The following is a 27490-nucleotide window of genomic DNA, read 5'->3' as shown; positions in this document are numbered from 1 at the left end:
ATTCTAAATTTTGCTTTTTTTTTTTTGGACCCAAATTTTAAGATTGTGGGAAAACCAGGACTGTTTAATCCCCAAGGTTAAGAGTGTAATCACGGTCTTTACTGCCTCAGGAGTGAGTGGCCCAGGTTCTGAATGAACTATTATTTGTAATTTCACTCCCATGGAAATAATATCCTGTAAGAAAATCTCTTGCTCTGGCTAGCAGCGAACTGAGCATGTCCCACTTCTCCAGATCTGCTTAGCAGTGAACTGGGTGTGCTCTGTTCAGGCATGCACCTGCGGCGGTGTCCTACAGGTTGGAGGACAGCCTTGGGTCTCAGTTCCCAATTTCACCTTCTTTGAGATTCTTTCTTTTCTTCCTTCCTTCTTTTCTTCCTTTCTTCCTTCTTCCTTCCTTCCTTCCTTCCTTCCTTCCTTCCTTCCTTCCATCTTTCTGTCTGTCTGTCTTTTGTTGTTGTTTTGCTTATTTTGAGATAGGGTTCCTCTGTGTAGCCTTAGCTGTCCTAGAACTTGCTCTGTAGAGTAGTGGCCTGGCCTCGAACTCAGAGATTCCCTGGCCTCTGCCTCCTGAGTGCTAGGATTAAAGGCTAGGATTCTGTTGTCCAGCACTGAACATGCAGGCTAGCTGGTCCATCAGCTCTCACATTTCCCCCTTGTCTGTCTCCCATCGTACTGTAGGGATGCCAGGACTGCCAGTGGGAACTACCACACCTAATTTGATATGGCCCCGAGCTTTCCAACTCATGGCCTCACGCTTGGGCAACAGGTGCTTTCTTCACTGGGACATCTTCTCAGATCCACAGCTTAGCTTTTTATTCTGGCTATCCAGCATGTCCTCACGTATTTCTGCAAAGTATCAAGGGTGGGAGGGGAGCTGGGGAAATGAGAGGGCTAGGAGTGAGAGCACACTGATACTAAATCTCTCCCTTCGGAAACTCCCTCCCTGATAGATGCAGAGGAGCCACGCGTGCCAGGTAGAGGACAGTGAGGACTCGTGACTGCACCGCCTGCCAATCATCCTTGGTCTCACTTCCTTTCCCGCCCATGGACCAAGTGCACCCACAGCCTTTTCATCCAGGAACCCACCTCCCACCTGCATTGTCTTTCCACGGTGCTATAGGTTGTCACCTGGAGGCCTTTGTCACCACCATGCACATAGGGTTTTCTCTAGCCTGGTCCTCGGAAGAGATGCTTCTCTACAGAGAAGGGAGGACAGTGCCAAGCCCCTGGGAGCTCTGCGCTGGCAGCTTCCTCCCTGAGGCCATTTCCTCTTCCGAGCTGCTGGCTTCCTGGCTGCTCTTTCTGCATTCCCCTCTCTGCCTTGCCATCGCTGCGATACCAACACCTCAACTTTCTTCTTTCTTCTTTAGAAGGTTCACCCGTGATCACTTTGCCAGGGTCTCCCGGTTTGGTCACCACAACTGCCAGAGTCCTAATGGGGGATTTGCTGTCCTGACTTGCTGTCCCCATCCTTCCAGCCTGTCCTACAGTGATTTCCCTACAACCTATCCTTCCTCCCTCTGATCAACTAGGCTCTTGGTCCCTCCTCTGGGGCACTGAAGACTCGGGCACTGGGTTGTTTGACAAGTGCTGGCTCTGGCTGCCCAGGTCACACCCAACCTCAGCCCTCTCCCCCACCTGAAGACTTCCTTTTGTCCTTCCATCTCCAGAGTCTGTCTCGCTCTTTCCACCCCAGGCCTCTTGTCTGGATGCTTCCCCTCAGCCCAATCTCATTCCCCACATGTCTGCAACATGAGCCCTTCATTCATGTCAGGCCGAAGCTCCTCGCCCACCCGAGAGCGGGCTCTCTCCTCTTTCTTGCACCTTTGCCAGCACGGTTCTCCTCCGCCCACCTGGTACAGTTGACCAGCAGCATCTGGAGCCCTTCTGTCCACCAAATCACCTTGTTTTCTAAGTGGTCTCCTTAGCTAGGATGGAGACCAGGCATGACATACATCTCTCTTCTGCCTACATCTTTGAGGTCCAGAGTGCCAGATCCCATCCGGTGCCTTGCCCTCTAATGAAGTGTGAGAAACTTCAGAGCCCCGGAGAGGTCTGAAAGTTTTCCTGATAACTTTCTTATTTCATGATTATTACGTGACTATTGTATTCAAGGTCTGGAAGTTAATACCCAAAACTTCGGACAAAACCCTAATGGACAGAACCCACCTTCGGCTCAAGTCTTCCTTTCTCTCTAGCTTTCTCTCGACACTTAGCAGCATCTTTATTTCTAGCCATGGGTAGTAGGGTTCAGATCGCTAACCTAGCTGGCGCTTGTATATATAGCCTGTGTGTGTTACTGACTCTTGGGTTTGTTTCTTACAATTTTCTTAAGTTGACAGTCTCTCCCTGATGGTGAGCCTCGATCTATGGGTCTGTAACAATTTAGTCTAAAGTGACAGCATCATAGGATCTGGGCACAGAGGAAGGAGGATGGGGTAACCTCTTTCTGCATCCCTGGTCCCCTCTGGGATACATGGGTTCTGGTGGAGTTACAAGCCTTGAACTGAGCACAAGCAGACGAGGGGATAAGCCTTGCCCTGTGGGAGGCGCTATGCCGGTGGCAAGCACCACTGAGGTCCAAGTTTAGAGCAGCAGCTGTCCGGGGTGCCGGGGGTCAGCTCGTGGGAGACAAAGGGTGGGTAAGAGGGTCCTCGGGGTCCCGGGACGGGATGTAAGCGTCCCTTGTCTTCTCGCCCTTTATCGCCCTACCCCCGCCCCCCCTCCACCCCGTCTCTTAGCATTCTGGCTGTAAATCTTACGAGCAAGGACCAGGGCGGGGACCCAGGCGCGCCCAGCTCTGCGCCCCGTCCGCCACGTCTCCTTCAGGCCACGCCACCGAGGCCGCCCCCTCGCGGGCAGCGCGGGCGCCGGGTGCTCGTTTTCGGCGGCGGCGGCAGCAGCGGCGGCGGCGGGCCCGGGTTGCCATGGTGACCGGCGGCAGCCACAGCAGGGCCGGCCCCAGCGCCAGCGCCGCGGCGGCTCGGCAGGGCGCAGTGTGTGGGTGAGCGCGGCCGGAGCGGGCGCGGCCCGGCCTCAGCATGGAGGACGGCTTCTCCAGCTATAGCAGCCTGTACGACACGTCCTCGCTGCTGCAGTTCTGCAACGGTGAGCATGGGCGGGAGGACAGGGGCATGGGGACCGAGCGGCGTGGGCCAGGCCGGGCCGCGGGCGAGGCCGCGCCAAGTCGCTCCGGTTCCCGCCGGCGCATTGTGCTGGGGCTGCCGGGCCGCGCTTCTCCCCGGCTGCAGGCTCCCGGGCTCCTTGATACCCACCCCGGACTCCCGGCTAGGGCGGATCTGTGGTTCCCAGAGCCTCAGCGGATGCAGCGGCGGAAAGCGCGCGCGGGAGCCCGGGAGCCCTGGAGCCCGGAGGCCCGGGCAACCTCGGCGTTCCGGAGACGTGTTGCTCTTTCGCTTCCAAACTCACATCTGTTTGGACAGTGCTGGATGCAGAACTCAGCAAACAAATCACTGCCGGAACAAAACCTTTTCAATATGCACGCAGGGCTGGCTGCGGATGGACCTCCAGAATCCTTTTGGGGTTACTTGGATGGAATCATCACGGTTTAACGTGCCCCAGGGTCCGGGGTGGACCTGGCTTAAAAATATTAGACCTTATTTATTTTGTTTATGGCATCATGTTTTTTTTCCTGTGTGTGAGTATGTGTGTGGCAATTTTTACAGGGAGGTGACATCCATCGCTACCAATATGGCATCTTAAAAATATATAGAATCATACATGCTGTAAAGATTTTATAGTCTCTCTAGCAGGGTTGGGAAAGATTTTTTCACCGCGCTCTGCATATTTTATCAGAACATGATGTGCGATAATTCATGCACAAAAGTTTACCACACTTTTTTTTTTTTTTTGCATGTTGGGAGTTATTGCTTTATCAGAAGTTTGTTAAAGGGTGAAATGTGGATTTTACAGAATTTGCTCGAGTGTAGTCAGGATAAATTTCAATCCCAGACCCTTGAACAACTGGAGAAAATTTACATTGCAGTTGTAATTGTCATCTAGGGAAACACTTTTTTTTTTGTTTAGTACCACCTGTTTGCAAGCGTGAGCTATTTCTGAGTATTAAGAGGGGTGAATGTGTCGATTCACTCAATATAGTGCTTTTCTTTGTCTGGTGGAATTTGTCTTTTTCTTTTAATGACTATATATACTTGGGTTTTTCAACTTATAATTTTCACATGGGGCAGATAGACTGTATTTGGTATTCCACCGGCTACTGGGATACTTTACAGTATAGACTCATGGGAATGTTTTTGCTCCTGGGTAGGTTGAATAGATTCTTCAATTAGCACTTTGAATGGTTTCCTTAATTGGCTGATAATCAATCACGTCTAAACAGCTACTTTTGCTGTCCAAGGTAGGTACGACCTTTAGCATGACTCTGGTGGATTCTCATTGTGTTGGTTGTGAAAGACATGTAGCTCAAAAAAAGGAAAGATAGCCAGGCACAAAGCCTCTATGCCCCCTGTATGTGGGCATATTATTGACAGTCTGACTTTGAGTATTAAAATGGGCCCAGGGATTTTTGTTTTGTTTTAATTGGGGTAGCTCTTCAGGGTGGGGTGCCCAGGTTCTTTGGTAGCTCAGTCATGAAGTTGTTTTATTTGTGAGTGTTTTGGTCTCTTGCCTTCTCTCAACTGCCAGCTTTGAGATACTGGTGTGATATTGGCTGGTGATGAAGATGTGGGAAGGAAGCTGAAAACCAGCTCTTACATGCTAGAGAGGTGACACAGAAATTGAAAAAAAATAGCTCTAAAATAGAACAAGAATGGTACTTTAAAACCACACACACTGTTGAATTTGTTTCCCTTGAAGAGTTAGCTCTGCAGTATTTATTTTTTGGAGTTACCTTAATGATGAAAGTTTAAAACCGAAGAGACTTTGGGGGATAGAAATGGCTGTTATCCAGGAATGTCTTAGGCAACAGATGTGCTGCTGTGAAATTAGTCAGTAGGTTTTCATGAAATGAAAATATAAATGAATACCACTCAGTTAGTTACCACGACGCTTCGGCTGAAACAGCGGGTCACAGAGATGCCATCTCAAAAAGAACTAAATGGAACATGGAGTATTTCATTAGTGGCACCGGGAAGAGGGTCCTTGCCTTTTGAAGTAGAGATTTACACCGCAGTGGGCCAGGTCCCAGCAGGGTAATATGTGAACTCACACATTTTAATATATCCAGCTTGTCTCATGCTTTTCAAAGTGACAGGGACTCAAAAGTCTTAGTTGTACCGTATCATCCTTCGAAGAGGCAACACACACTTACCGACTGGACGGCCACAAGACAAGGTACAGGTGGTCAGCACATCAGTGAGAAATGTTCTCCTTAGCATGAGATTGCTAATCTTGCCTCTCAGCTGTTTCCTGTTGTCCCCCGGGTACTTGGTCTGCACTGGCTGCCAACCAGGAAGTTCTGAAGCCTCCAGGCTCCTGAAGAGGTTGCCCATGCCCATCATTTAGGCGTCTGCTCACTCATTTAAGTTGAAATTTTGTACATTTTTTTTCTTCTAAATATTTAGAATTTGTATAGTGAGCTGGGAATATCAAACACATGTGTGTATGTATGTGTGTGTGTGAATGTGAGTGTGTGTTTGTACATGTGTACATACATATATGGGTGCATGTGCATGTATGTGTCTGTATGGGGGAGAGCTGTGTGTATGCATATATGTGTATGTATATGTGGGAGTTGTATGTGCATGCATATATGGATACAGGTGTGTGTGTATGAAACAGTGCTGTGTGCATGCATGTATGCAGGTATGTGTATGCATATATGTGTATGTATATGTGTATGTGTATATTTGGGGAGTGGCATATATGTATTTGTACATATGGGTGCAGAGGTGTGTGTGTGCATGTGTATATGCAGGTATGTGTATGCATATATAGCGCAGGTATGTGTGTGTATGTGTGTGTGGGAGTGGTGTGTGTGCGTGTATATGCACAAATGGAGGCAGGTGCATGCACCTGTGCACACACGTGAAAGGGAGAGGTCGGCACCTGGTGTCTGTCACTCACTGCCTCACTTTTGAGACAGGGTCTTTCTTACTGAACCTGGGGCTGATTGTTTTAGTTAGAACAGCTGGCTGGCAATCTCCTGTCCCCCAGCTCTGGGGTACAGGTATGTGTCATTGCACCTGACTTTGATAGTCATGATTGCATGGTTAACCTGCTGAGCCATCTCCTTAGCCCCACAAACTGCTTCTTAATGCTGTAATGAGAGCAGTGATCTGAAAAGTGTGCCCCAGCACGTGTGCCCCAGCATGTGTGTGTGCTCTGGCCAGAATACAACTTGAGAAAGTAGGTTCTCTCCTTCTACCATGTGGACACCAGGGGCGAAACTCAGGTCCTCAGTCTTGGGGACAAACACTTTTACCCAGAGAGCCATCTCACCAACCATTATTTTGTTTTTATTAATTCTGGGAAACAAATATTTTCTTTTATTTTTTTGGTTTTTCGAGACAGGGTTTCTCTGTATAGCCCTGGCTGTCCTGGAACTCACACTGTAGACCAGGCTGGCCTTGAACTCAGAAATCCGCCTGCCTCTGACTCCTAAGTGCTGGGATTAAAGGTGTGTGCCACCACTACCTGGCTTTCCCCCCCCCCCCTTTGGACAAATATTTTTACCACACCAAAAAGTACCCATAGTAACGGTTAGCAATTGGTACCCTAGCCCCTGACAACTATCAATTCTCTATGGATTCCAAATGTTAAAAAAAAAAAGTTTTTATAAAAGACAAGTTTTAGTTTTGCATATGTGCATTTCTGTGGAGGGGTGTGTGGCATGAATTCAGGTGCTTGTGGAAGCCAGTGGTGTCAGATCCTGGATTTTTGCATGTGCTTGTGAGCTGTTGGACCTGAATGCTGGGGATCATCAAACTTAGGCCCTGTACAGGTACATGCATCCTTCCAGTCCCCAAAAGATATTTTTAATCGTCATATATTAAGTATGCACAATAATAGGTTTCATTAAGATGATTTTTCCCATTATGGATAATGCTATACCAACATGCTCACTTCTGTGTGGACATACGTCCTTATTTCTTCTTGGGCAGATAATTAGGAATGGAACTTCTGGGCTGGAGAGTTGGCTCAGCGGGTAAGAGCACTGACTGCTCTTCTGGAGGTCCTGAGTTCAATTCCCAACAACCACATGGGGCTCACAACCATTTGTAATGGGATCTGATGCCCTCTTCTGATGTGTCTAAAGACAGCTACAGTGTACTTACATATAATAATAAATAAATAATTCTTAAAAAAAAAGAAATGGAATTTCTGGGTTATGTGGTAACACTGTGGTTTAATATTTTAATAAGCCCATTTGAATATTTTGAGATATAAATATCAAGCTCTTTGTCTTACATTTGCTGATAAGACAGTAAGATACAAGAGGGACTGCAATGGGAAGGAAATAGAATGTCCCTGCTTTGTACCCGAGGGTCCACAGATAGCTTCAGTCTGTCAGCTCACCTGGAGTCAGTGGGAGGACACTTCGCTCAGCAGGTAATCTCATATCTGTGGTTTTTTTCTTAGGCCTTTGAGCTGATTCCCCAAAGGTGAATCAGACAGACATGGCTGCTCTAGCTGATAGAGAGCGCCCTCCTATCCTGCCTCTGCCCCACCCCTGGTGCACTGGACAGCGACACTGGATTCGACTCACTGCTCCCCATGTAGCACTCCCTTCTTTGTACAGTTCGGACCATTGGGTCTTCTATGGAGCCGAAAGCTGCCCGCCATTTTGTTCTCTGCATCTGGAACGATCAAAGTTAATCTCCTACACGTGTCAGTGGATCAGCCTGTGTTTGAAACCCATGAGCCCTCTTTTAACATAAGCAATTTTCAGGGCATGGTGGTACATGCTTTTTTTTTTTTCTTTTAAAGATTTATTTATTTTATGTATATGAGTACCGTTGAACACACCAGAAGAAGGGATCAGATCTCACTACAGATGGTTGTGAGCCACCACGTGGTTGCTGGGATTTGAACTCAGGACCTCTGGAAGGGCAGTCAGTGCTCTTTACCTCTGAGCTGTCTCTCCAGCCCTCTGGTGTGTGCTTTTAATCCCTGTACTCATGGGAGGCAGAGACGGAGGCAGGTGGATCTCTGTGAGTTCAAGGTCAGCCTAGTCTACATAGTGAGTTCCAGGACAGCATACTGACTGGTTTTTTGGGGGGGGGGGCCTACGGGGGGGGGGGGGAGGAGAGGAAGGAAGGCAGGTTGCTCATTTTGTGACGTTCTAGACCCTTAATCTTAGTCTGTGTCACGCCTGCTTCTCTTTTTGCATTGCTTTTTAACTTGATACAGGTGATTGTGAATAGACATGGCGGTTCTGGGTTTTGTGGTGTATGTGTGTTTGGAGAACAGTGTCTCCTGGTGCAGTCCAGGCTGAAAAGAACGCTGAACCTCCTGTCTCTACATCCCGAGTGGTGGGGTCACAGGGACCAGCCTGTGTCACTGTGGCCAGCCCTGGCATGTTTATTTTTTTAATTGCATTCTTATCATTTGTGTGGGGTCATTGGGGCACCACGCTGCCCATGCAGAAGTCAGAGACTTTCTTTTGGGGAGTCAGTTCTCTTCTTCAGCCACGTGGGACCTGGGAGACTGTGTCATCAGGCTTGGCAGCAGGTGCTGGTCCATCTTGCCAGCCCCCCGGAGTGGTTTTTAAGTGGAGCCAGGCACATCACCCTACCCAACCAGTCTGAGATGATATCGACTTCTCTGGTTATGTTCTATCAACACCTCAGTTTACTTAAAAGTCTTGTATTTTACATGGTTATGGCCAAGTTCTTGCCCTTATCTTCTTACTGTTAATAACTTTTTTTTGTTTTGGGGAATTTCTGTTCGTAGGCCGTGCTCTCTCAAAGGACAATCCAATATATCCTGTGCTGTGCTGTGCTGTAACACCAGCACTCATTGGCCGTTAGCTTGGAGACAGCGTGGAGATTTAGAGGGTATGGCCCTGGCTCACAGCCTCCGCTTTCCTTATTCACTTTGAAGGAGGTGTTGAGAAAAAACGTTATCAGGTTCCCTCTGAACTCTGTGTGGACAGAGCAGTATGTCTCCTGCCTTCCCAAGGTGGCCGGCGCCTTCTTTTCTTGCTAATGACCAGGGCCAGTCTCACTGGACCTGCCTGCTTGAATTTCATTATCATTGTAGTTTCCAGCCACTGGGAATTACTTTCTCTCATTTTGAAATGGAAATTTGTTTATGTTTATTTGTTTTAAGGTCCAGCTAGCTAGCTCTTGCTGTTCCGGAACTCACTGTGTAGACCAGGCTGGCCTAGAACTTAAGAGATCTGCCTGCCTCTGCCTCAGAGTGCTGGGATTAAAGGTGTAAGGAGCTGCATCCAAGTACAAATTTGTTTTAATTTCCATGTATTTCTCCAGTAAGAATTAACAGTGACTTAATAGTAATATTTAAAAGTTTTAAATTACATTTCTATTTACGTGTTTGTGTGTGTGTGTGTGTGTGTGTGTGTGTGCGCATACACATGAGTGTGCCTCTGCCTTGGCATGTGGGTGGAGACTGGAGGACAACTTGCAGGGGCTGATTCTCTCCTTCCGTTATATGGGTTCAGGGAATTGAACTCAGGTCATCAGGCTTAATGGCAATCACCTTTACCAACTGAGCCATCTTGGCTGCCCCTTCCTAATCATCTCAGTCACTTCTGGTGTAATACCGTGGCTGTCTCTTAACTACGACTTCTGGTCAGTTTTTCAAAATGACCAATACTTAAAAGTTTTAGCTGGATCTAGGAACTCCCGAGGGAGACACCTGGACACTGAGGCGTCTCCAAATCAGTGTTAGACTGTCACATGCTCTCGCGCAATGGCAGGGCTCTGACTTAGACGATCGGGTAGGGTCTGTGGTGGCAAATCAAAAGGAAAAGGCTTCATGGGAGCGTGAGAGTGCATGCCCTGCCTACGGCATGCCTAATTGCTGCACAGGCCCTCCACCCAGCGAGGAGCCTAATTTATAAGTCAACCGCAAGCATTTATGACTTTATAAACAAGCCCAAATGTTTGGGTGGGGGGAAAACCCTAAATTTTGTTGTAAAAGTGATCACTAATCATATAGAGTTTGTATCTGAGATAATGAGAGTCCCTTTCACACATTCTTTTAAATTTAAAACAAATAGTTGGAATATGTCGAAGAAAAGAGAAATAAGGCCTTCAGGTCTGCTGTAACAGTTTGTTCACGCCCTGAAGCTAGTAGCCTAAAAAACCTGCCTTGCTGAAGACACGGAAAACGGCGCCAGAGCCCCGCGTGCTCTGAAGGCGGTCTCTCAGTGACTCAGAATGTACTCTATTTAGTAATTAGAAGTTTTTCTTTAATGGACGATTAGTCGTCCTTTTTAAGTCTTGGATCAGCTGGGAGGAAGGGGGCAGGTTCTAATACTAGAGGAATGGTCTAAATGCTTTCAGAAAGACTGCTAATAGAAAAGAGCTATACGCTCTCCATGCTGTATGACTTCGATGATGGAGACCTTTCCACAGCCCCTGACATCTGACAAGCACATTTTCTGTCTTGCTCGGGGCACAGATGACTCTTTCCATACAGACTGGGGAGTCTTTGCTTTGGTCAGCAGAGGGTCTATTTCCTCTTTGTGGGGGGGGGAGGTTTTTATTTGTTTTTCTTTAAAAGCATCGTATTTATTACTTATTTAAGAATCGGGTACAGGGGGCTGGAGAGATCACTCACCAGTTAAGAGCACCAGCTGCCCTTCCAGAGGACCAGGTTTCAATTCCCAGCACCCACGTGGCAGCTCACGGCTGTCTATAACTCCAGTTTCAGGGGATCTGACACTCTCACATAAACACACACACACATAATCTAGGCAAGACATCAATGTACGTAAGATAGATATAAATATTTGTTTTTAACAGCAACAACAACAAAAAGAATCAGGCAGCCGGGCGGTGGTGGTGCAGCCTTTAATCCCAGCACTTGGGAGGCAGAGGCAGGCAGATTCTGAGTTCAAGGCCAGCCTGGTCTACAGTGTGAGTTCCAGGACAGCCAGGGCTACACAGAGAAACCCTGTCTCGAAAAAACAAACAAACAAACAAAAGAATCAGGCACTAGGTGGGCGAGGTGGTTCATGCCCTGTAGTCCCAGTGGGAGGAAGGGCGTACAGGACGTTAATACTGTCTGTACCCAGGGAGCTCACCAGCCTAAGCTATGAGATCCTGTCTTATCTTACAGCTCCTATCCGCACCCCCATTCCCTATCTGCAGAATCACCAGGTAGACATGTTTCCGGCTTTGTCTATTCAGAACTGTACCTTTCTTTAAAAACATAGTTGGGCTGGGAAGCCAGATGTTTGCAGTCTACTCCTGGGCCGAAGCTGGGCATCTTTCTTTCTCCTGCTAGCTTTTTGGAAAACATTTAAACTCTTGGCCTTGAATAATGACTCTTACTGACAGGAGCAATCTGGCTTATGCTATATATGTTACGGCTGAAGGCCTAGAGCCTCAAGACCAGAGCCAGGGGGCTTTTCATGGGCTTCCTACAGAGGGCTTTGTAATTAGAGGGAGGGGGAACCGGTTGGAGGCCTCAGGTGACTGTATTGGGGTGCGGTCCTGGACTGATGGTGTGCTCTGCTCTATACAGCCTTTGTAGGGGACACCACTTCTTGAGTGCGGTTGAGGGGTCCCAGCTGCGGCCCTTCAGGCAGCACAAAGCTAGAGACGCTGGAGAAGGCTTAGGGGCTATTTGACAAACGAAGCTGGTTTCCGGTGAACACCTACAGTGAACTGAGGGCAGTATAGTGTTGGGGAGGTGGCTCAGTGGGGACAGTGCTGGCCATCCAAACAAGAGGACGAAGAGGACGTGAATCTGTGTCCTCAGTACCCATATACAAAGCCAGGGACAGCAGTATGCATCTGTAATCCCAGTACTGGGGAGCAGAGACAGGAGGGTCCCTGCTAGCCACCAACCTAAGTCAGGTCCAGGTTCGGTGAGAGGCCCTGTGTCAAAAAGAAAGTGGAAAGCGACTGAGAAAGACCCCGGATCTCTGCTCTCACCCCATGCATACACAGACACAGACATGTATACATAAAACACAAACACATATGTACACAGACATGTACACACGTAACATACACATGCACAGATATGGATACATATACACGTAACTCACACATGCACAGACATGTACACACATATAACACACAACCATGTGCAACACACATATACATGTGCACAGATATGGACTTGTATAACACACACACACACACACACACACACACACACCATAATGTTCACTGCATGGTCCTCCTAGACATAGAAGGCTTTCTGTTCCCAGTCCTTGCTGGTTTGGTTTGAAGGGCCTTCCCTATCTACTTTCCAGGGCCTCCAGCCTCAGCCCCCAGCCTCAGCCCTCTCAGTCCATTCTTTGTGTATTCCACAAGAATGTGGGCCCCAACTGTGCTCATTGTCACACTGTTCCAAGGCTCTGGTGACCCGCTGGGCCCTCCTGCCCTGCCCTTTTGGAAGCCCTACTGTGCTCATCAGGAGTAAAATGTCAACACCATTTTCAGTTACTTAGTGACCGAAAAACAGCTTGTGCTAAGCCGGCTAAGGAACTATGGGAGAATGCCGCAGGTGTTAGGGTGTCAGGGCGCTCTCCTAAGGAAAACAGGGCTGATCCTCCCAGCCCACTCACTGCCTGCCAGTGGCCAGAGGCAGGAGGGACACTCCAGACCCAGGAAAGCTGCAGGAAGCTCAGAGTGGCTTGCCATGATGCAGGAGAATGGGGTGAGGCGGAGGCAGGGGACTGACCTGAACAGACTTTGAGTTGGTCTTTTTCTTTCTTTCTTTTTTTTTTTTAAAATAGAGATTTCTTTAGTTTGCCTATACAGCCCCAATGTGATCCTCCTGGGCTTAGAGATGGCAGTCACCTCGTCTGGCTATACGTTTGGCTCTGAAAGGTCAACGTCAGAGTGGTGGAGAGGGTAGTCTGGAAGAGCAAGGGAAAGTGGATGTGGGAGCTAGAGGCTGAGATCCAAGGAACTTACGTAGGATGGATGGGGTTCAGGAGAACAGTGGGTGACCGTATCTGGGCTTGGAGAGGGAGACAGGACAGCGCCTGGGCTATGGCTCCTCTAAGGCGGAGACAGGAGACAGGAGACAGATGGATGAGCTGATAACTGGGTCAGTGTTGGTCCGTGAGGGACTTGGATGTGAAGCCAAGGTGCTGAGTAGACCAGGCCAAAGGATCTGGAGTCTCAAGGTGCCCGGATGGGAGCTGCCACTTTGCCAGCAATCAACAAACAGGAATTACATCACCACCTAGAGAGCTCAAGACACTGGAGTACCCTTTCTGAGTGACAGAACCCTGCAACTCCCCTCTCCGTCTCTTTGGCGTCCGAGATTCTCCAGGGCGTGTACTTAGGGCTCCTGGATCCTTAGGGCTCCCCCAGCTCCTGTGCTGCCCCGGCTCCCTAGTGGGTAAGGTACCCCGCCTGACTTATGCTCTTCCCAGTCTGGTTCTCAGGGTCTTCTGAGCATTTCTGCCTTTTGGCAGTGCCTGGCACAGAATGGGTTTCCTGGAGAATGTTCACTGGGTCTATTCAGGGCCGTTATGTCTTACAGTGAGATGTGAGAGCGTATACACATTTAGTAATCCTCCCTCCCTGGAGAGCTGGTGTACATGGACATTCCAAAGACAGGCCCTGAACATGGGACCGTGAGTGGTGGGTCTGACCGAGTCAGATGTCTCCAGCACCACCCCCAGAGAAGAGCGCTAGCCGGTCACTCACGTAGTGAGTAAGTAGAAGCATTTGCAGAAAGCATATGGTGGTTAACAGTCTTAGCACGTTATTTTCTGCCAGAGTAACTGACATGATGAAGTCGCTCTTGGCAAAGTCAGAATTTTTAGCAGTAAAAGGGATTTGACTTAAATACCACCCTGCAAAGAAATTACATAACAAGAATTTTACACTCTTAAGGAAATTATGCTTCAGTTGGGAAGTGATTGGATGGAGTTGGGCTCTCTCGTGTTATAGCATTTATGAGGCGTTTTAGCCCCAGCTGTAGGCATCCCTGTCGGAAAGCCTTAGCAATAGCATTTGGTGATGATCCTCATCCCTGCAGAGTGGCTTGTAAAGTGCACCACGCCCACGCGGAAACGTGGCAGCCACGCCCCAGGGAGGGCGAAGATGTAATAGGGACTGGCCATGGAGGCTGGCAGGGCCTCAGAGGGTCAGCGCTGTGGGGAGGGACAGAGACATGGCACACTCATGTCTCCCAGACTCCAAAGCCGCTTCCTGGACTTCTCTCCTGTTGTGGGCGTGCTCTATTGAGTTGACTGGGCCAGTGTAACACACATGTTTTCAGGCTTAAGTTTATCTAACACCATAGAGTGACTGTTCCCAGGTAGAGGTCGGCATTTTGAAGATAGGAACCATGCCCTCTTTTATCTCCAGCAGAGTGTATGCACTCTCACACGAGCATGCATGTGTGTGTGTATGTGTGTGTGTATGTGAGAGAGAGAGAGAGCATATGTGTGTGTTTGTATGTATATATGTTTGTGTATGTTTATGGTGTGTGTGCATGTGTATGTGTGTATGTATGTGTGTATATATGTGTATATATGGTGTGTGTGTGTGTGTGTGTGTGTGAGAGAGAGAGAGAGAGAGAGAGAAAGAGAGCATATGTGTGTATTTGTATGTATATGTTTGTGTATGTTTATGGTGTGTGTGCATGTGTATGTGTGTATGTGTATGTATGTGTGTATATATGTGTATATATGGTGTGTGTGTGTGTGTAGGTTCAGCAGGGCAGGAGAGAGCAGTCCCCCTGTTCTGGAGTGTGCCCCTAAGCATCAGGAGTTGGTTTGTGCACTTTGCATGTGTTTTCATGTTTGATTCCGACAGCAGGGCCCTGGAGTGGCTACTGTGTGCCCGTTTGTTGATGAGGAAGCAGGAGCAACGTTTTAAGGAATTCATTCCAGGTAAAGTTCAGAGCTGGGGGTTTGAACCCAGGCATTCTGGCTCTCGTGCCTGGGCCATACTGAACACTAGGTTATGTCTGATGACGATGGGTCAGGAGACAGAATGGCTGTAGACAGGAAGGGGAATGAGGAGGCAGCTTGAGTTGGGCCCTTGCCTGTGGGATAGTTGACACTCACATTACTTGGCCAGCTCTGCTTGCCTGTCACCCAGTAAGCTGTCACAGGTCTTGGTACAAGTGTCATTATTGCTGTAGCCTGGATATGGGTATTGTTGGGCATGCCCGTTCCCAAGGCAAGGTGATCCAATTGTGGTGGTTAGAGGTGGGGACTTTGACTTAGCTGAGGTTGTTAGTTGGAGTCCTATGATCAAATCCTAAGAAAAAGAATGCCAGAAGGGAGGAATACACACCACACTTACACACATGCATATACACACTCACACACCACATACCACACACTTCCATACATGAATACACACACACTCCATACTACACACACTCCATACTACACACATACATACATACATACATACACACATACCACATACCACACATACTTCCATACACGAATATACACACACTCCATACTACACACACATATACACATACAAGCATACATACATACACACATACCACATACCATACACACTTACATACATGTATACATACAGCACATACTACACACATACCACATACCACACATACACATACATGAAGATAAATATATACTATATACCACACACTTACATACACATATACATACATATATACTATACACACATACTACATACCACACATACACATACATGAAGATACTACATACCACACACTTACATACATACATACATACTACACACACATACCACATACCACACATACATATACACATACATGAAGATACACATATACTACATACCACACACACACACACATACATACATACATACATACATACATACATACATACACATACACACACATGCCCTATACCAGCCCTTGTCTCGTCACATGATGCTCCAGGCTGCCTTGGGACTTTTGCCAACCAGAAGCCGTCACTATGTGGGGCCCCTTCATCTTGGACCTCCAGACTGTGAATCAAAATACCCTCTTTTCTTGATAACTTAGTTATTTTCTGGAAGTATTTATGGTGCTGTGTCTTGGTAACAGAAAAACAGTGAAGACAACTGATATCACATATTTTTCTTATTGCTGTTTGTTTTTAAATGACACTTCATCTACGCTTTTAAAAATAGAGACGTTACTCATCTCCGAGTTCTAAAATGCCTTACAGTGAGCTTAGGAAGTGCCTGGGCACAGCACCTCACTTAGCATCTCGGAGCTTCCTTCTGCCTTACGGCTCAGCGGGCAGCCTTTCCTCCCAGAAGCCCTTGCCCCCATCCACTTGTATTTCCAGAAGTTTCTGAACATGGCCGGCTGCCTTACACACATTCTTTCTTACTATGACCCTATCCCAGCCCCTCTCCTCATACTCCAGAGCCCACTGCACACCATGGAGACCCGAGGTAATTCAGCACAGCTGACTTGCTGCCCACCCTAACCCGGAGCCAGACCAGGACCTCCCGGAGGACAGACAGCTTGTCGGCTCATGCCACTGTGTGTCCGGCATCTGCTTGCCGAGCCAGAGGGAATCCTTTCAGAGCGGAATGATTAAGTGGGAGCTTTAGTCTTCTTAGAAAGCTTCAGAATCCTCGGCTTTGTAGCTCTGTGCAGAGCAAGCACTTGCCGTGTGCGAGGGTCTGGCTTCCACACCCCGTCCTGAAGAATCAAAAAGGAAGGGACAGACCGTGGCTCAGGCTGCTTGCCTGGTATGTGGGATGCCCTAGATTTAATCCCCAGTGCTGCCAAAGAAGGAGAGCACCACAGTCGGGATGTTCTGCGTCAGCCGCCGCTGTCGCCTCTGTAGCCGTGTGCGGAAGCGTCTGTCTGTTACAGCTTCCACCTTATTCTGTTAACCTTTCGACTTTTCTCAGCCTAGAAAAACGTAATCACGGCAAGACACACGTGACATAGAATGCTCCACCTTAGCCATGTTTGAGTATCTAGATCAGAGAAGAGTTCATGCAGGACCTGCCTATCCATGGAGCTCTCCTTATCGTCCCAAGCTAAAGCTCTGTCTCCAGTGAGCAAGGCCCCACTATCCTTCCCCCCTCTCCACCCACAGTGGCCATTCTACTTGGTCTCTGTGTCTTTGAACACTTAGGAACCTCAGGTGAGCACAGTCACGCCTCACTGTCTTTCTGTAAATAGTTTACTCCCTCCAGGACCCCTTTAAGAAACAATGGTCTCCTGAAGTCATGGGATTCCAAACCTGATGTCTAACTAATGGTTCAAAGTCTGGTGCGGGGTGGGATAAACACCGATGTGTTCCACCTGTCACACGTGCCACAACCACGTGCACTAGACCACACCCACTAGTTCACACCCTCTAGCTCACACACACTACCTCACACGCACGTTAGTACTTTAGGATCCTTTGCGCAGCCTATGCAAGGCTGCAGTTTCACCTCTGGATTCTGAGTGGTGAATGAGCTTCCTCTCCCAACTAGGACCAGAGTGTGCTCACACTTAGGAGCAGCATGGGACACTGGGGTACTGCTGACACCAGCCTGTCTTGTCTAGCCACCCAGGAACCCTAAGTCTTCTCGGTTAAGCAGAGGAAACAGGCACCTGAGCTGTGCTGGGAGTTGGGGGGTGGAGGACTGAGATTTTAACAGTCTAGAGAGCTGACGAGGGCGCATGTTTGCTAAAGAAGTCCCGTAACATCTGCTTTCAGATCCAGTAGCATACATTCTCTCTGCACTAGCTCAGATACTAAGAAAGGAAACAGCAGATGTAGGCCCCGGGACAAGGGAGGATCTGGCTGCAATCTTGGAATATCTCTGAGTTTCTCTCTCTCTCTCTCTCTCTCTCTCTCTCTCTCTCTCTCTCTCTCTCTTCTCTAAGATTGCTTTTGCATGTTTGGCACAATTTTCTGACACGAACGCCTGATTGGGGCTTCCAATTTCTGGGGCCATTTAAAGAGATAAGCAAGCAAAATCTGCATGTGCTCCAAAGGAATAATCCTTGGAAATTAGCACAAAAGCCGACGTGCGTTCTGTCTAGAATGTTCGATGTGATTGACTACAGATGACTTTTCCAGAGGCCGAGAGCACAGCTTGTGCAGATAGATAAGGCGCTGTCTGTCTAGGCTTTGTAGGATGCTGTTGAGATAGAGAACCTGCTTATATTTCCTGACCTCATCATTCTTGGCTAGAACAAGGCCAGGTGGTTCTAGGGCTTAAATGAGGAGACTCTTGTAAGTCCAGGTATGAAGAGTGGAACCTCCCACCAGACAACTTAAGGGTGTCTTAATACAGACACTGTTACAAAGACTGAGGGAGGTGTGTGTGCAGCCAGAGGGTTAGAATGGTGCCCACACCTGGTGCAGAAGGCTCAATCCAGATAGGGCTGTATAGACGGGGCCATGGCGGGCTGAGCCGCGTGTTCTCACGTGGGGAAGCTGGGAAGCTGGTTTTCTGGTTTCTTCTTTCCCACCTGTTGGGTCTACCGGTGTAGCTCATGCAGTCAGTCTTCCTGGACTGAGCATAGGGAAGAGGGTATGAGACCAGGACTGTGTACGGCATGCTCAGGGTACAGAGCTCCACCTCCTAGAACAGGAATGATGACATTCAACCACTACGGCCTTTATCTTGTCCTGACTACTGCAACTAGCTGGCTCCCGTATGTTGTCAACTGGCTTGACTTGTCTGTGTTCCCAATACCCATAGCAGCTATCTCATGAATGTTGGATTCGGGTGCCTTAACATATCTCCCCGAGTTGTGTGTGCCGAGAATACCTTGGCTCCAGGATCGCACCTCTCCCTTGTTGTTTTCCTGTTCTCAAATGTGTGCCCATTCCTCAGACCTCAGCGTCATCCTTACTCCCAGGCCAAACCTTCCCTCATCTCACAGGTTTCTGGGAAGCAGATGCCCTGGCTTCCCAGCTGGTTTTTACACACCCCTGTAGCAGCACTGGCTCTACTCTGTATATGGTTAGCGGGGAGTGTCAGTGGTTTGCACTGAGTCTCCTCAGGACATAAAGTGACTGTCCTCACTGCTCTGCGTGATCCCTTGCCTGTCGATTCTTGTTGACTGAAAAACAATATTAAAATTATTCAAAAGGCGGTGGTGTCTTTATATTGTAAGAGAAAGAGGGAACACAAAATCCTGAACAGACTGTCTGTGTTGTGTGAGGGGGTAACTTTCCTGATGACTGTGGAGTGGACTTGGTGTGTATAGCCTATGTTTACAGATCATACACGTGTGAACACATACCTGGCAAGAAATACTATATATGATTTCATTTATCTATTTTTGCTCAACATGACCTCTATGCAGGCTAAGCCATGTGGTCAGCACACAAACAGTAATCTGTTCCATTTTTGGAGGGATTTAGTGAGAGATGGCGCAGCGTACACAGAACTCTGTGTGCTTCGTCCAGGGGAGGGCTTGAGGGACTTTTTGAATAAGGACGACAGGCTTACTTCCCACTAGTTTGCTAAGGTGCAATGCCATCTAACTGTAGTATACTCTTGAACTCTGGGGTTCGAGCACTCCAAAGTGACGGGGGCTGAAAGGACCCCAAATCTCCTCACTCAGGTTTTAGGACCAAGCCCTCAGGCCAGCAAACACTATCTGTCATGTTTCTCTTACAGATGAACTTGTTGATGTGTTTTCCGTGACTTAGCCAAGGCTAAGCTGTTAAGTCAGTGGCCGACCACAAGTCCAGGTCCCCACAGGAAAACCCAGGGCCCTTTGACCTTCCCAAGCTGCCCTTGCCTTTGTGTTGTTATACCTGCCATGCTCTGCTATGGACATTTATTTGTGTGTGTGTGGTGGGGGCACAAAATAAGCCCCATGAGTCTAGTGGGCCCTGTAATCTCAGCACTTGGGAGGCTGGAGCAGGAGGATTAGTGTGAGGTCACAGCCAGAAGCTGTCAGACAGAGAGAGAGGGAGGGAGGGAGGGGGGAAGGAAAAAGAGAAAAGATGATACAGAAAATTGCATCTTTTATTCTGACAATTTGTGGGGGGACTTCTCCCTCTTAGACCTTTTAAATATGTATATATACGTATGTACACACACACACACACACACACATATATATAATGCTTTATTTTAATGTCACCAACATTCAAAATTCTGAATAAAACTTAAGACGCTATCTATAGAACCTCACTGAATCCTCTTTTCCTTTCTTTTGGGTCAGGGCTCTGGGTATGCGAGCCAGCACTAACTGCGCTCCAGTCCCAGTGAGTTTAGCTGTTTGTTTGTTTGTTTGTTTGTTTGTTTGTTTGTTTCGAGACAGGGTTTCCTCTGTGTAGAGCTGGCTGTGCTGAAACTCACTCTGTAGATCAGGCTGGCCTCCAACTCATAGAGATCCTTTTGTAATTTTTAAGTCTGAGCCTCATCAAGATGCCAGGGCTGGTCTTGAACTTGCGACCTTACTGCCTCTGCCTGCCGGGTAGTCCATAGCAACTTTTAAAACCTTCCTTATCTTTGCTTAAGGTGGATGCTTGTCACTCTTCACTTTGTCTTCAGACAACATCCTGCGGGGAGGGGCTTGCCTGTGTTTCTGTTTTTAAGACCTCTTCTCCAGCAGACCACTGTGTGAGGTGCTTCAGGGAGGCAAAGCCATTGCTGACTTTAGATTAGGGCTGCTCAGACCAAAGACAGGTCCAGTGCTTGCATGGAGCCCCGCCCAGCACCCTTGGGAACTTGTTGGAACCAACCACCTGCTTGCTGGGTTCTTCCCCAGCCCAAGGCTCCCCTCAGACCTCTTGAGTTCCGGCCCACAGCTCCAGAGGCAGGCTGACCTCCATTTAGCTGCAATTTCAGACTCAGAAAATGAAACACATGGCTTTCAAGGGTTTCCAGTGACTTCTCTTAGTTTAACAGTTCTCCTTGTCTATAACGGGGAGGGTTTGGTGTGGCTTTGCCCTATCTGTGGTGCCAGAGGTGGAATCCAGAGTCCTGAGTGTGTATGCCCAGGCCCCGTGCAGAGCTAGTTTCCAGTGTGGCTGTGGGTACCACCTTCAACCCTTCTAGTGTATTGGCATTTTAGAGCCCAGTGGCTTAGGGAAGATTATGCAGTTATAGGGACTAGTATATCCTGGTGACCCACATACTAGCCTCGCCTGTGGACACTTGCTTGACACTTGGGTAACATTTTTATTAAAACCTGACATTTAGGTGAATCATGCCCCTGGGGGCCATGAGGACATGTGCCAATCACCTGTCACACAGGGTCATCCAGAACCCAGCTCTGGAAACTGTGGTTCCCACCCCATGTGGCATGGCGTGACCAAACGTGGGGCTCACGTAAAAATGGGTAGGAGAGAAAGGTTTCTGGATGCACAACCACCAAAAAATGTATTCAAAGTCAAATACACGATGAATTCAGGGTGTGTCTGACCGCGCTCACAGATGTGAAGCACACAGCTTCACTGCAGCCTTGGTTAGGAGCACACACGGGTGTGTCTGCAGCACACATGACAACCCCCCCCCAAACTCCCCCACCCCTCCCACTCAGCACCAACTAAGCCTGTCTGAGACACCTCGGCCCACGCCAGTCTTTCTGCTCTCACAGAATGGTTTACTGAAAAGGAAGACTCACTGTCCACACAGCCACTCCTCAGCAGAGAAATGCAAATATGCTTTTGAAGCACATTACGATTGAATGCTTTATTAAAAACAACAACAACAACAACAAAAAAGGCTGGAGAGATGGCTCAGCAGATTAAGAGTACTGACTGTTCATCCAGAGATCCTGAGTTCAAATCCCAGCAAACACATGGTGGCTCACAGCCATCTGTAATGGGATCTGATGCCTTCTTCTGGTGTGTCTGAAGAGAGCAATGGTGTACTTGGATACATAAAATAAATAAATAATTTTTTAAAAGCTTTTATGAATGCAAAAAGAGGCTATCAGATCCTATTATAGAGGTTCAGGAGCCCGCTGTGGGTGCTGGGAACTGAACTCGGTACCTCTAGAAGAGTAGTCAGTGCTCTTAACCGCTGAGCCATCTCTTCAATCCTGAGTGTTTGATTTTTAAAAGTGTGATGCCAGGCAGTGGTGGTGCACGCCTTTAATCCCAGCACTTGGGAGTCAGAGGTGGGTGGATTTCTGAGTTCAAGGCCAGCCTGGTCTACAGAGAGAGTTCCAGGACAGCCAGGGCTACACAGAGAATCCCTGCCTACAAAACAAAACAAAACAAAAAACAAAACAAAAAAAGTGTTGTTTGCTGACTTGAATTCCATTAAAAAATTGTTCAATGAATTTTGGCTTAAGATTAGGGTAGACTGTCAAACAGTTTCTGGAACTTTCCTAAACATGCTTCTGTTTTGTATGATATGCTTATGTGAAGCAGCTCCTTCAGCATTGGCAATTAATAAAATCAAAATACCAGTAAACTCTGAAAAATGTTAAAAAGATGGTTTATGTCCAGAAGTATCAAATTTTCAGCTAAAAGTCAACGTGACTCTCCTCATTAGGATGCAAATTTGCTTTTGTTTTAAATAAATGGTAGAATGATATGTATGCCAAAGAATTGCTTAAAAAAAAATTCTTCCCCAGCCCCCAGGAGGCAAAGGCAGGAGGGACTCGGTGAATTTGAGTCCAGCCCAGTCTACACAGCAAGTTCCAGGCCAGCCAAGGTTACATAGTGAGATCTGGTTTCAAAGAACAAATGTTTCTCTTTATTATTTACTATCGGTAAATGTTGGCTTTCTTTCCTGTTTTATAACTCGATCTACCTATAGACATATAAAATATTCTCAGGTGACACTGGATCTGGAGTACGGAGAAGTTTGAGAAACCAGGCCCTGTCTAGAACAGCCAGGTGCCTAGAAAGCTAAGCTGGTCTGGTCCTGAGAAAGCCTGCTTGGGGAGGGTCCCACTGACTCTGCTGAATTCGCGACTGCTCCTCCCTCCCTCCCTCCCTGCTTTGTTCAGCAGGAATCTGTGTGTCCTCTGTAAACAAAGCCTGCTGTGTGGCCTGAGGAGCCGGTTGATTCTTCCCATCTGCCAGGCAGCCATTCGAAGGAGCTTGGTGGGCGTGGCTCCGAACCCATCACCAAATTCCCGCAGAGGGGGCGGGTGCTGTGCTTTCCACAGATGAGGAAACCGAGGCCTTGGGTTTCCCCCACCCAGGGCATCTCTATGCTGCTGCTTTCAAAGGCCCTGGGGCATAAATGCTGAACAACGGCACCCGCCCCTTTTTGAAAACTCAACCCTAAAGGGATGGCTGTTTGTCACATGTACACCCAGGACAGACCACCTAACTTGCTGTGCCAGATACCACTGGCAGGATGTGCCTCGTTTCCTTTGTCATACACAGGGGTTCCTATTGGCCATGAATTTTAAGGGACGCAATCTGGATGACTGTTTTGTGAACGACAAACCTGTCTGGTGGCCTTAACTCTTAAGGGTTAGTGCACAGTTAATAGTAAAATGCTTCAAAATAGTAACACTTTGAGTGTGTGTGGGGTGAGTGGGTTAATTAGATTTAATACTCAACATGGAATGTGTAGATTAAAACAGCACATCTTACTCTGTATGGTACTTAACATTTTAATTGACAATTATTATTTATCCATTTATCCTTGCTGCACGGCAAATTATTTCCTTGTCTGTCTGTATTTTTCTTTTCTTCCTTTTTATTATATGTAAGTTCACTGTAGCTGTCTTCAGACACTCCAGAAGAGGGCATCAGGTCTTGTTACAGATGGTTGTGAGCCACTATGTGGTTGCTGGGATTTGTACTCAGGACCTTCTTAAGAGCAGCCAGTGCTCTTAACCACGGAGCCATCTCTCCAGCCCCCATATTTCTTTTCGAGACAGGGTCTCAGTATGTAGTCCTGGCTGGCCTGGAACTCACTATGTAGACCAGGCTAGCCTCAAATTCACAGAGATCTGCAGGCCTCTGCCTCTCAAGTGTCGGGATTAACGACATTGTGCCACCATTCCCAGACAGTTTTCTTTCTCTGTCCCTATATTCAGATCTGTCTGTCCAAGGGCTTCCTCTGTCACAGAGCTCATCTCATATGCAAGCTGAGGGAAGTTACACGACAAAGATGGCTGTTGTGTCCCTCAACAGAACAGTCTGTGGGACCATCATCACAGATGGACTCAGACTCAGGGGTTCTCACGGGGCACATACGTCACGTGACTGCTTGTTTCTGTTCTTCCCTCCATGGCTGACGCCCCCAGGAATATAAACTCTGTTGCATTCGCTCACTCACCTTAGAGAACCGTGTGTTGCCTCACTGTGGGAGTGAGCCAGAACTGTTCGTTGCCATGGATACTGTGGAGGGATGCATTGCATGTCATCTTGACAGTTTTGGCCTATTGGTGCTATTAGGTGCCTGGACAGTCGGGATGAGGGTGGGGGTGGGGCATCGTCTTGCTGTGTCCGTCACTGCCTCCAGAATGCGGGTGCCTGACTAAGGCTGTACCTCAGTGATGCCCACAATAGATGGATGTAGGCGGAGGAAGAAGTCCGGCCAGTGAGAGCCCCCACCTAAGTCAGAAGGTACATCTGAGAGTCCTCCTCTCTGAGCCCTCTCGTGATGGGGAATCCTGTGGGACACACTGGGATTAGGGATGCTCTGGCTTACGGGCCATCTGGCCTTTGGACGAGCCATACTGCTTTGAGGTGTCCCGTCCTTTCTTCCCTAGCTATAAACCTCTCTGTGACCTCTCATCACTGAATAATGCTCTTCCCAGCATGCCTTAGTCCCTCTCTTCTCCCCACACAATTGAGTCTACAGTTTGGTTTGGAGCGTCCCTCTTTGCAAAGAGATTTGCAGTGGCAAGATTTAGGGGAGGCATTTGGAGGGCAGCCCTGCTGCAGCAACAAGGGTTAAGGGAATAATATAAACATTTGAACAGGAGCCTGGAAGAATTTGGAGTCCCGGGGGTCAGCATCCATTACCCAGTCTTTGGTTATAGAAAGTCTCTGCTTGGTAAAACAAATCTTGCTTATGTGGTTTTGCAGGTAAAATGTTTCCAAGCGTAGTGTTTCTCTTATCTGAAGCATTGTTAGTTAAGGAGAGGTGGCAGACCAAGGGGCTGCAGACCCCCAGACGAAAACAAAACAAAACAGAACAAAACTTTTCCATACCCTGTGAGCTCCAGAGTCCTTGGGGTTGAACATGTTGGGCGTTACCCTTTGAAAGGGGTGTGTGGTTGGCCCAGACTTGCCTTAGCTGCCCTCTCTTGAAGATCAATCTTGTTATCCGAGCAAAAGGATTATGGGTAGAGCTGAACCAGTTTTGTGTGCTCTGTGGATTTTGTGTTTCTCAAGGAGGGCGCAGCAAAGGCCACCCGTTCCGGAGGAGGAATGTGGTTTTTGGTTTGAGGGACAAAAATAAAAGTGTCCCAACTTTCCAATCGCAGTCTCCAAGGCAAAATCTCAGATGTCCTGGTCTATCCATTCATACAGCAAGTGCATGAAAAATTATAGTTGCAGAAAAAGAATTTTAAAAAAACTGATAAAAGTCTTATTTAAAGAGAAAGTTAAACTCATGCTTCTGAGTCAGAGCCTGTATTTTGGTGTAAGACTTGGGATATTTTTTACTTCACATTGAATATAGCTGGATACCTGAGAAGTCTGGTGGTGGCCGCTGGGTGGGTTCAGCTAGCTAAGGCCTGACCAGCCCATTCAGAGCCTTGGACTTCAGACACAAAAGTGAGTTCTTACCCACTTGCTGGTGTAAGCTCTCTCTGGGGTCCTGACTATATTTGAATACTTGTCTTCAATAGTAAAAACACAGCATATATTTCTTTCCACAAAAGTGCATTCTGGGAGTAAAAAAACCCATGTGGTTGATTTGTGTGTGGCGTACTAGCTCATGCATTATTTGGATCTTACTCTTTCTGTCATCCATCACACAGATTATAAGATTTTAATAAACATGTAAAAAAAAGTCTGCATTAAAATCATACAAACATTTGGTAAAATTGAAACCTTGGTAAGAGTCTGAGTGTGGGACAGGAGCCATGCACTTGGAATGGTGACAAGGGAAGGTGCTGTGTCACACCAAGGAATGGTGACAAGGGAAGGTGCTGTGTCACACCAAGGAAGTGGTGCTTGGAAAGTCACTCATCTCTTGAGTTTCAGGTTCTTTGTTGCGTGGCCAGCCCATCCACTTGTCATCATTTTTTGAGATTCTCAAGTAGATCAGCACATTCAGCCTTAGGTTGCAAGATTTTGTCTTAGAGCTGTTGCTTTAAAGGGAACCGGTCAGGTCTTAGAGACTTAGGAAGGTCTCGGGCTTCTGGTCATTCTGGTGCCAAACAATGGGATTCAAGTTTCACACAATCTGGATTTTTATTCATGGAGGTTAGCTTGATAAGAGTAATCATTCATTGCTCTATGAGGTGTCTTAAAAAGTTTCCTGTTTCAAACAGCTACATGACTTGATTAAGACAATGTTAAAATTAAATTTCTGTCTGCTTTAATATTTTTAAAAAAAAAAACCGATAAAAGCAATTGTCTTTACCTGCTAAAAACCACAGAGATATGGCAGCTTTGCATACTGTACAAATCCGATTTGAGGCCAGCCTGATCTACAGAGTGAGTTCCAGGACAGCCAGGACTACACAGAGAAACCCTGTCTCAAAAAAACAAAAAAAACAAACAAAAAAATCTGAATGGCAGATGTACCAACGATTCCTTCAGGTACTGAGAAATTCAGACCTGAGCTGAGGCAAACTGAATTTTAAAAGTTTAGGGTCTGAAGAGTTGGCTCAGAGGTTAAGAGCACTTTCAGAGAACCCGGGTTTGATCTCACAGCGTCTGCACGGAGGCTTCCAACTGTCTGTAACTCCAGGCCCAAGGTATCTGATACTTCTAGTTGCCAAGGTAACCAGGCACTCACATGGGGAACATATATACAGGTAGGCAAAATACTCATGCATATAAGATAAAAAATGTAAAAGCAAATGCATTTATGTATGTATGTATGTATCTATGTATATATGTATGTATTTGTTTATTTAGATAAATTCTCACTGTGTAGTTCAGACTAGGTTCAAACCATGGTCCTTCTGCCTCCACCAGAACCCACTTCAAGATTCCATTTCACTGACCATGAGGTTATTAGTACTGGAGTTAGTTGTCAGGGCACACCCCCTCTGCATGGGAGACCCTTCTTAGAAGCCGGAAGCTGTCCACTCCTGCACATGTCGGTTGTCTGTGAAGCGGGTGACAGAGCCATGCGTTTGCCTTCAGATGTTCTGTGGCTCTGTAAGGTCTGAGAGTTGATGGTGTTGTTTTCCTCAAACAGGGAAAAATGAAAGGGGTACAGAACCTGATGGCATGGTCCCTGGTCCTTCCACTTGGGAGGATGAGGCTGGCTACAGGGAGACCCTGTCTAAGCAAAACTAAACCTCAAATGAAACAAGAGAAGACATTTAGTATTAGAGTTCATCACAGAAGAAAGCCAGC

The 27490-nt window shown here is 47.5% G+C and overlaps 1 protein-coding gene across 3 annotated transcripts in view; it reads left to right on the top strand.

The window, feature by feature from the left end:
* Positions 1-27490, top strand: part of Eml1 (EMAP like 1) — a 177355-nt gene that overhangs the window by 55053 nt on the left and 94812 nt on the right. Inside the window, exon 1 of one of the 3 annotated variants that reach the window (XM_052185096.1) lies at positions 2904-3108. The exons of 1 other annotated variant lie outside the window; for it this stretch is intronic. In XM_052185096.1, coding sequence (XP_052041056.1) covers positions 3042-3108 — 67 coding nt within the window. In that variant the 5' untranslated portion in view covers positions 2904-3041. Of the gene's footprint in view, positions 1-2903; positions 3109-27490 lie in introns of those variants that run through there. One more of the 3 variants, XM_052185098.1, reaches the window with a different exon arrangement.

The sequence above is a fragment of the Apodemus sylvaticus genome, chromosome 6 (genome assembly GCF_947179515.1).
Source record: "Apodemus sylvaticus chromosome 6, mApoSyl1.1, whole genome shotgun sequence".
NCBI classification, from domain to species: domain Eukaryota; kingdom Metazoa; phylum Chordata; class Mammalia; order Rodentia; family Muridae; genus Apodemus; species Apodemus sylvaticus.
Note: the sequence above shows the minus strand (reverse complement) of the source record. Positions and strands in the feature narration are given on the sequence as shown.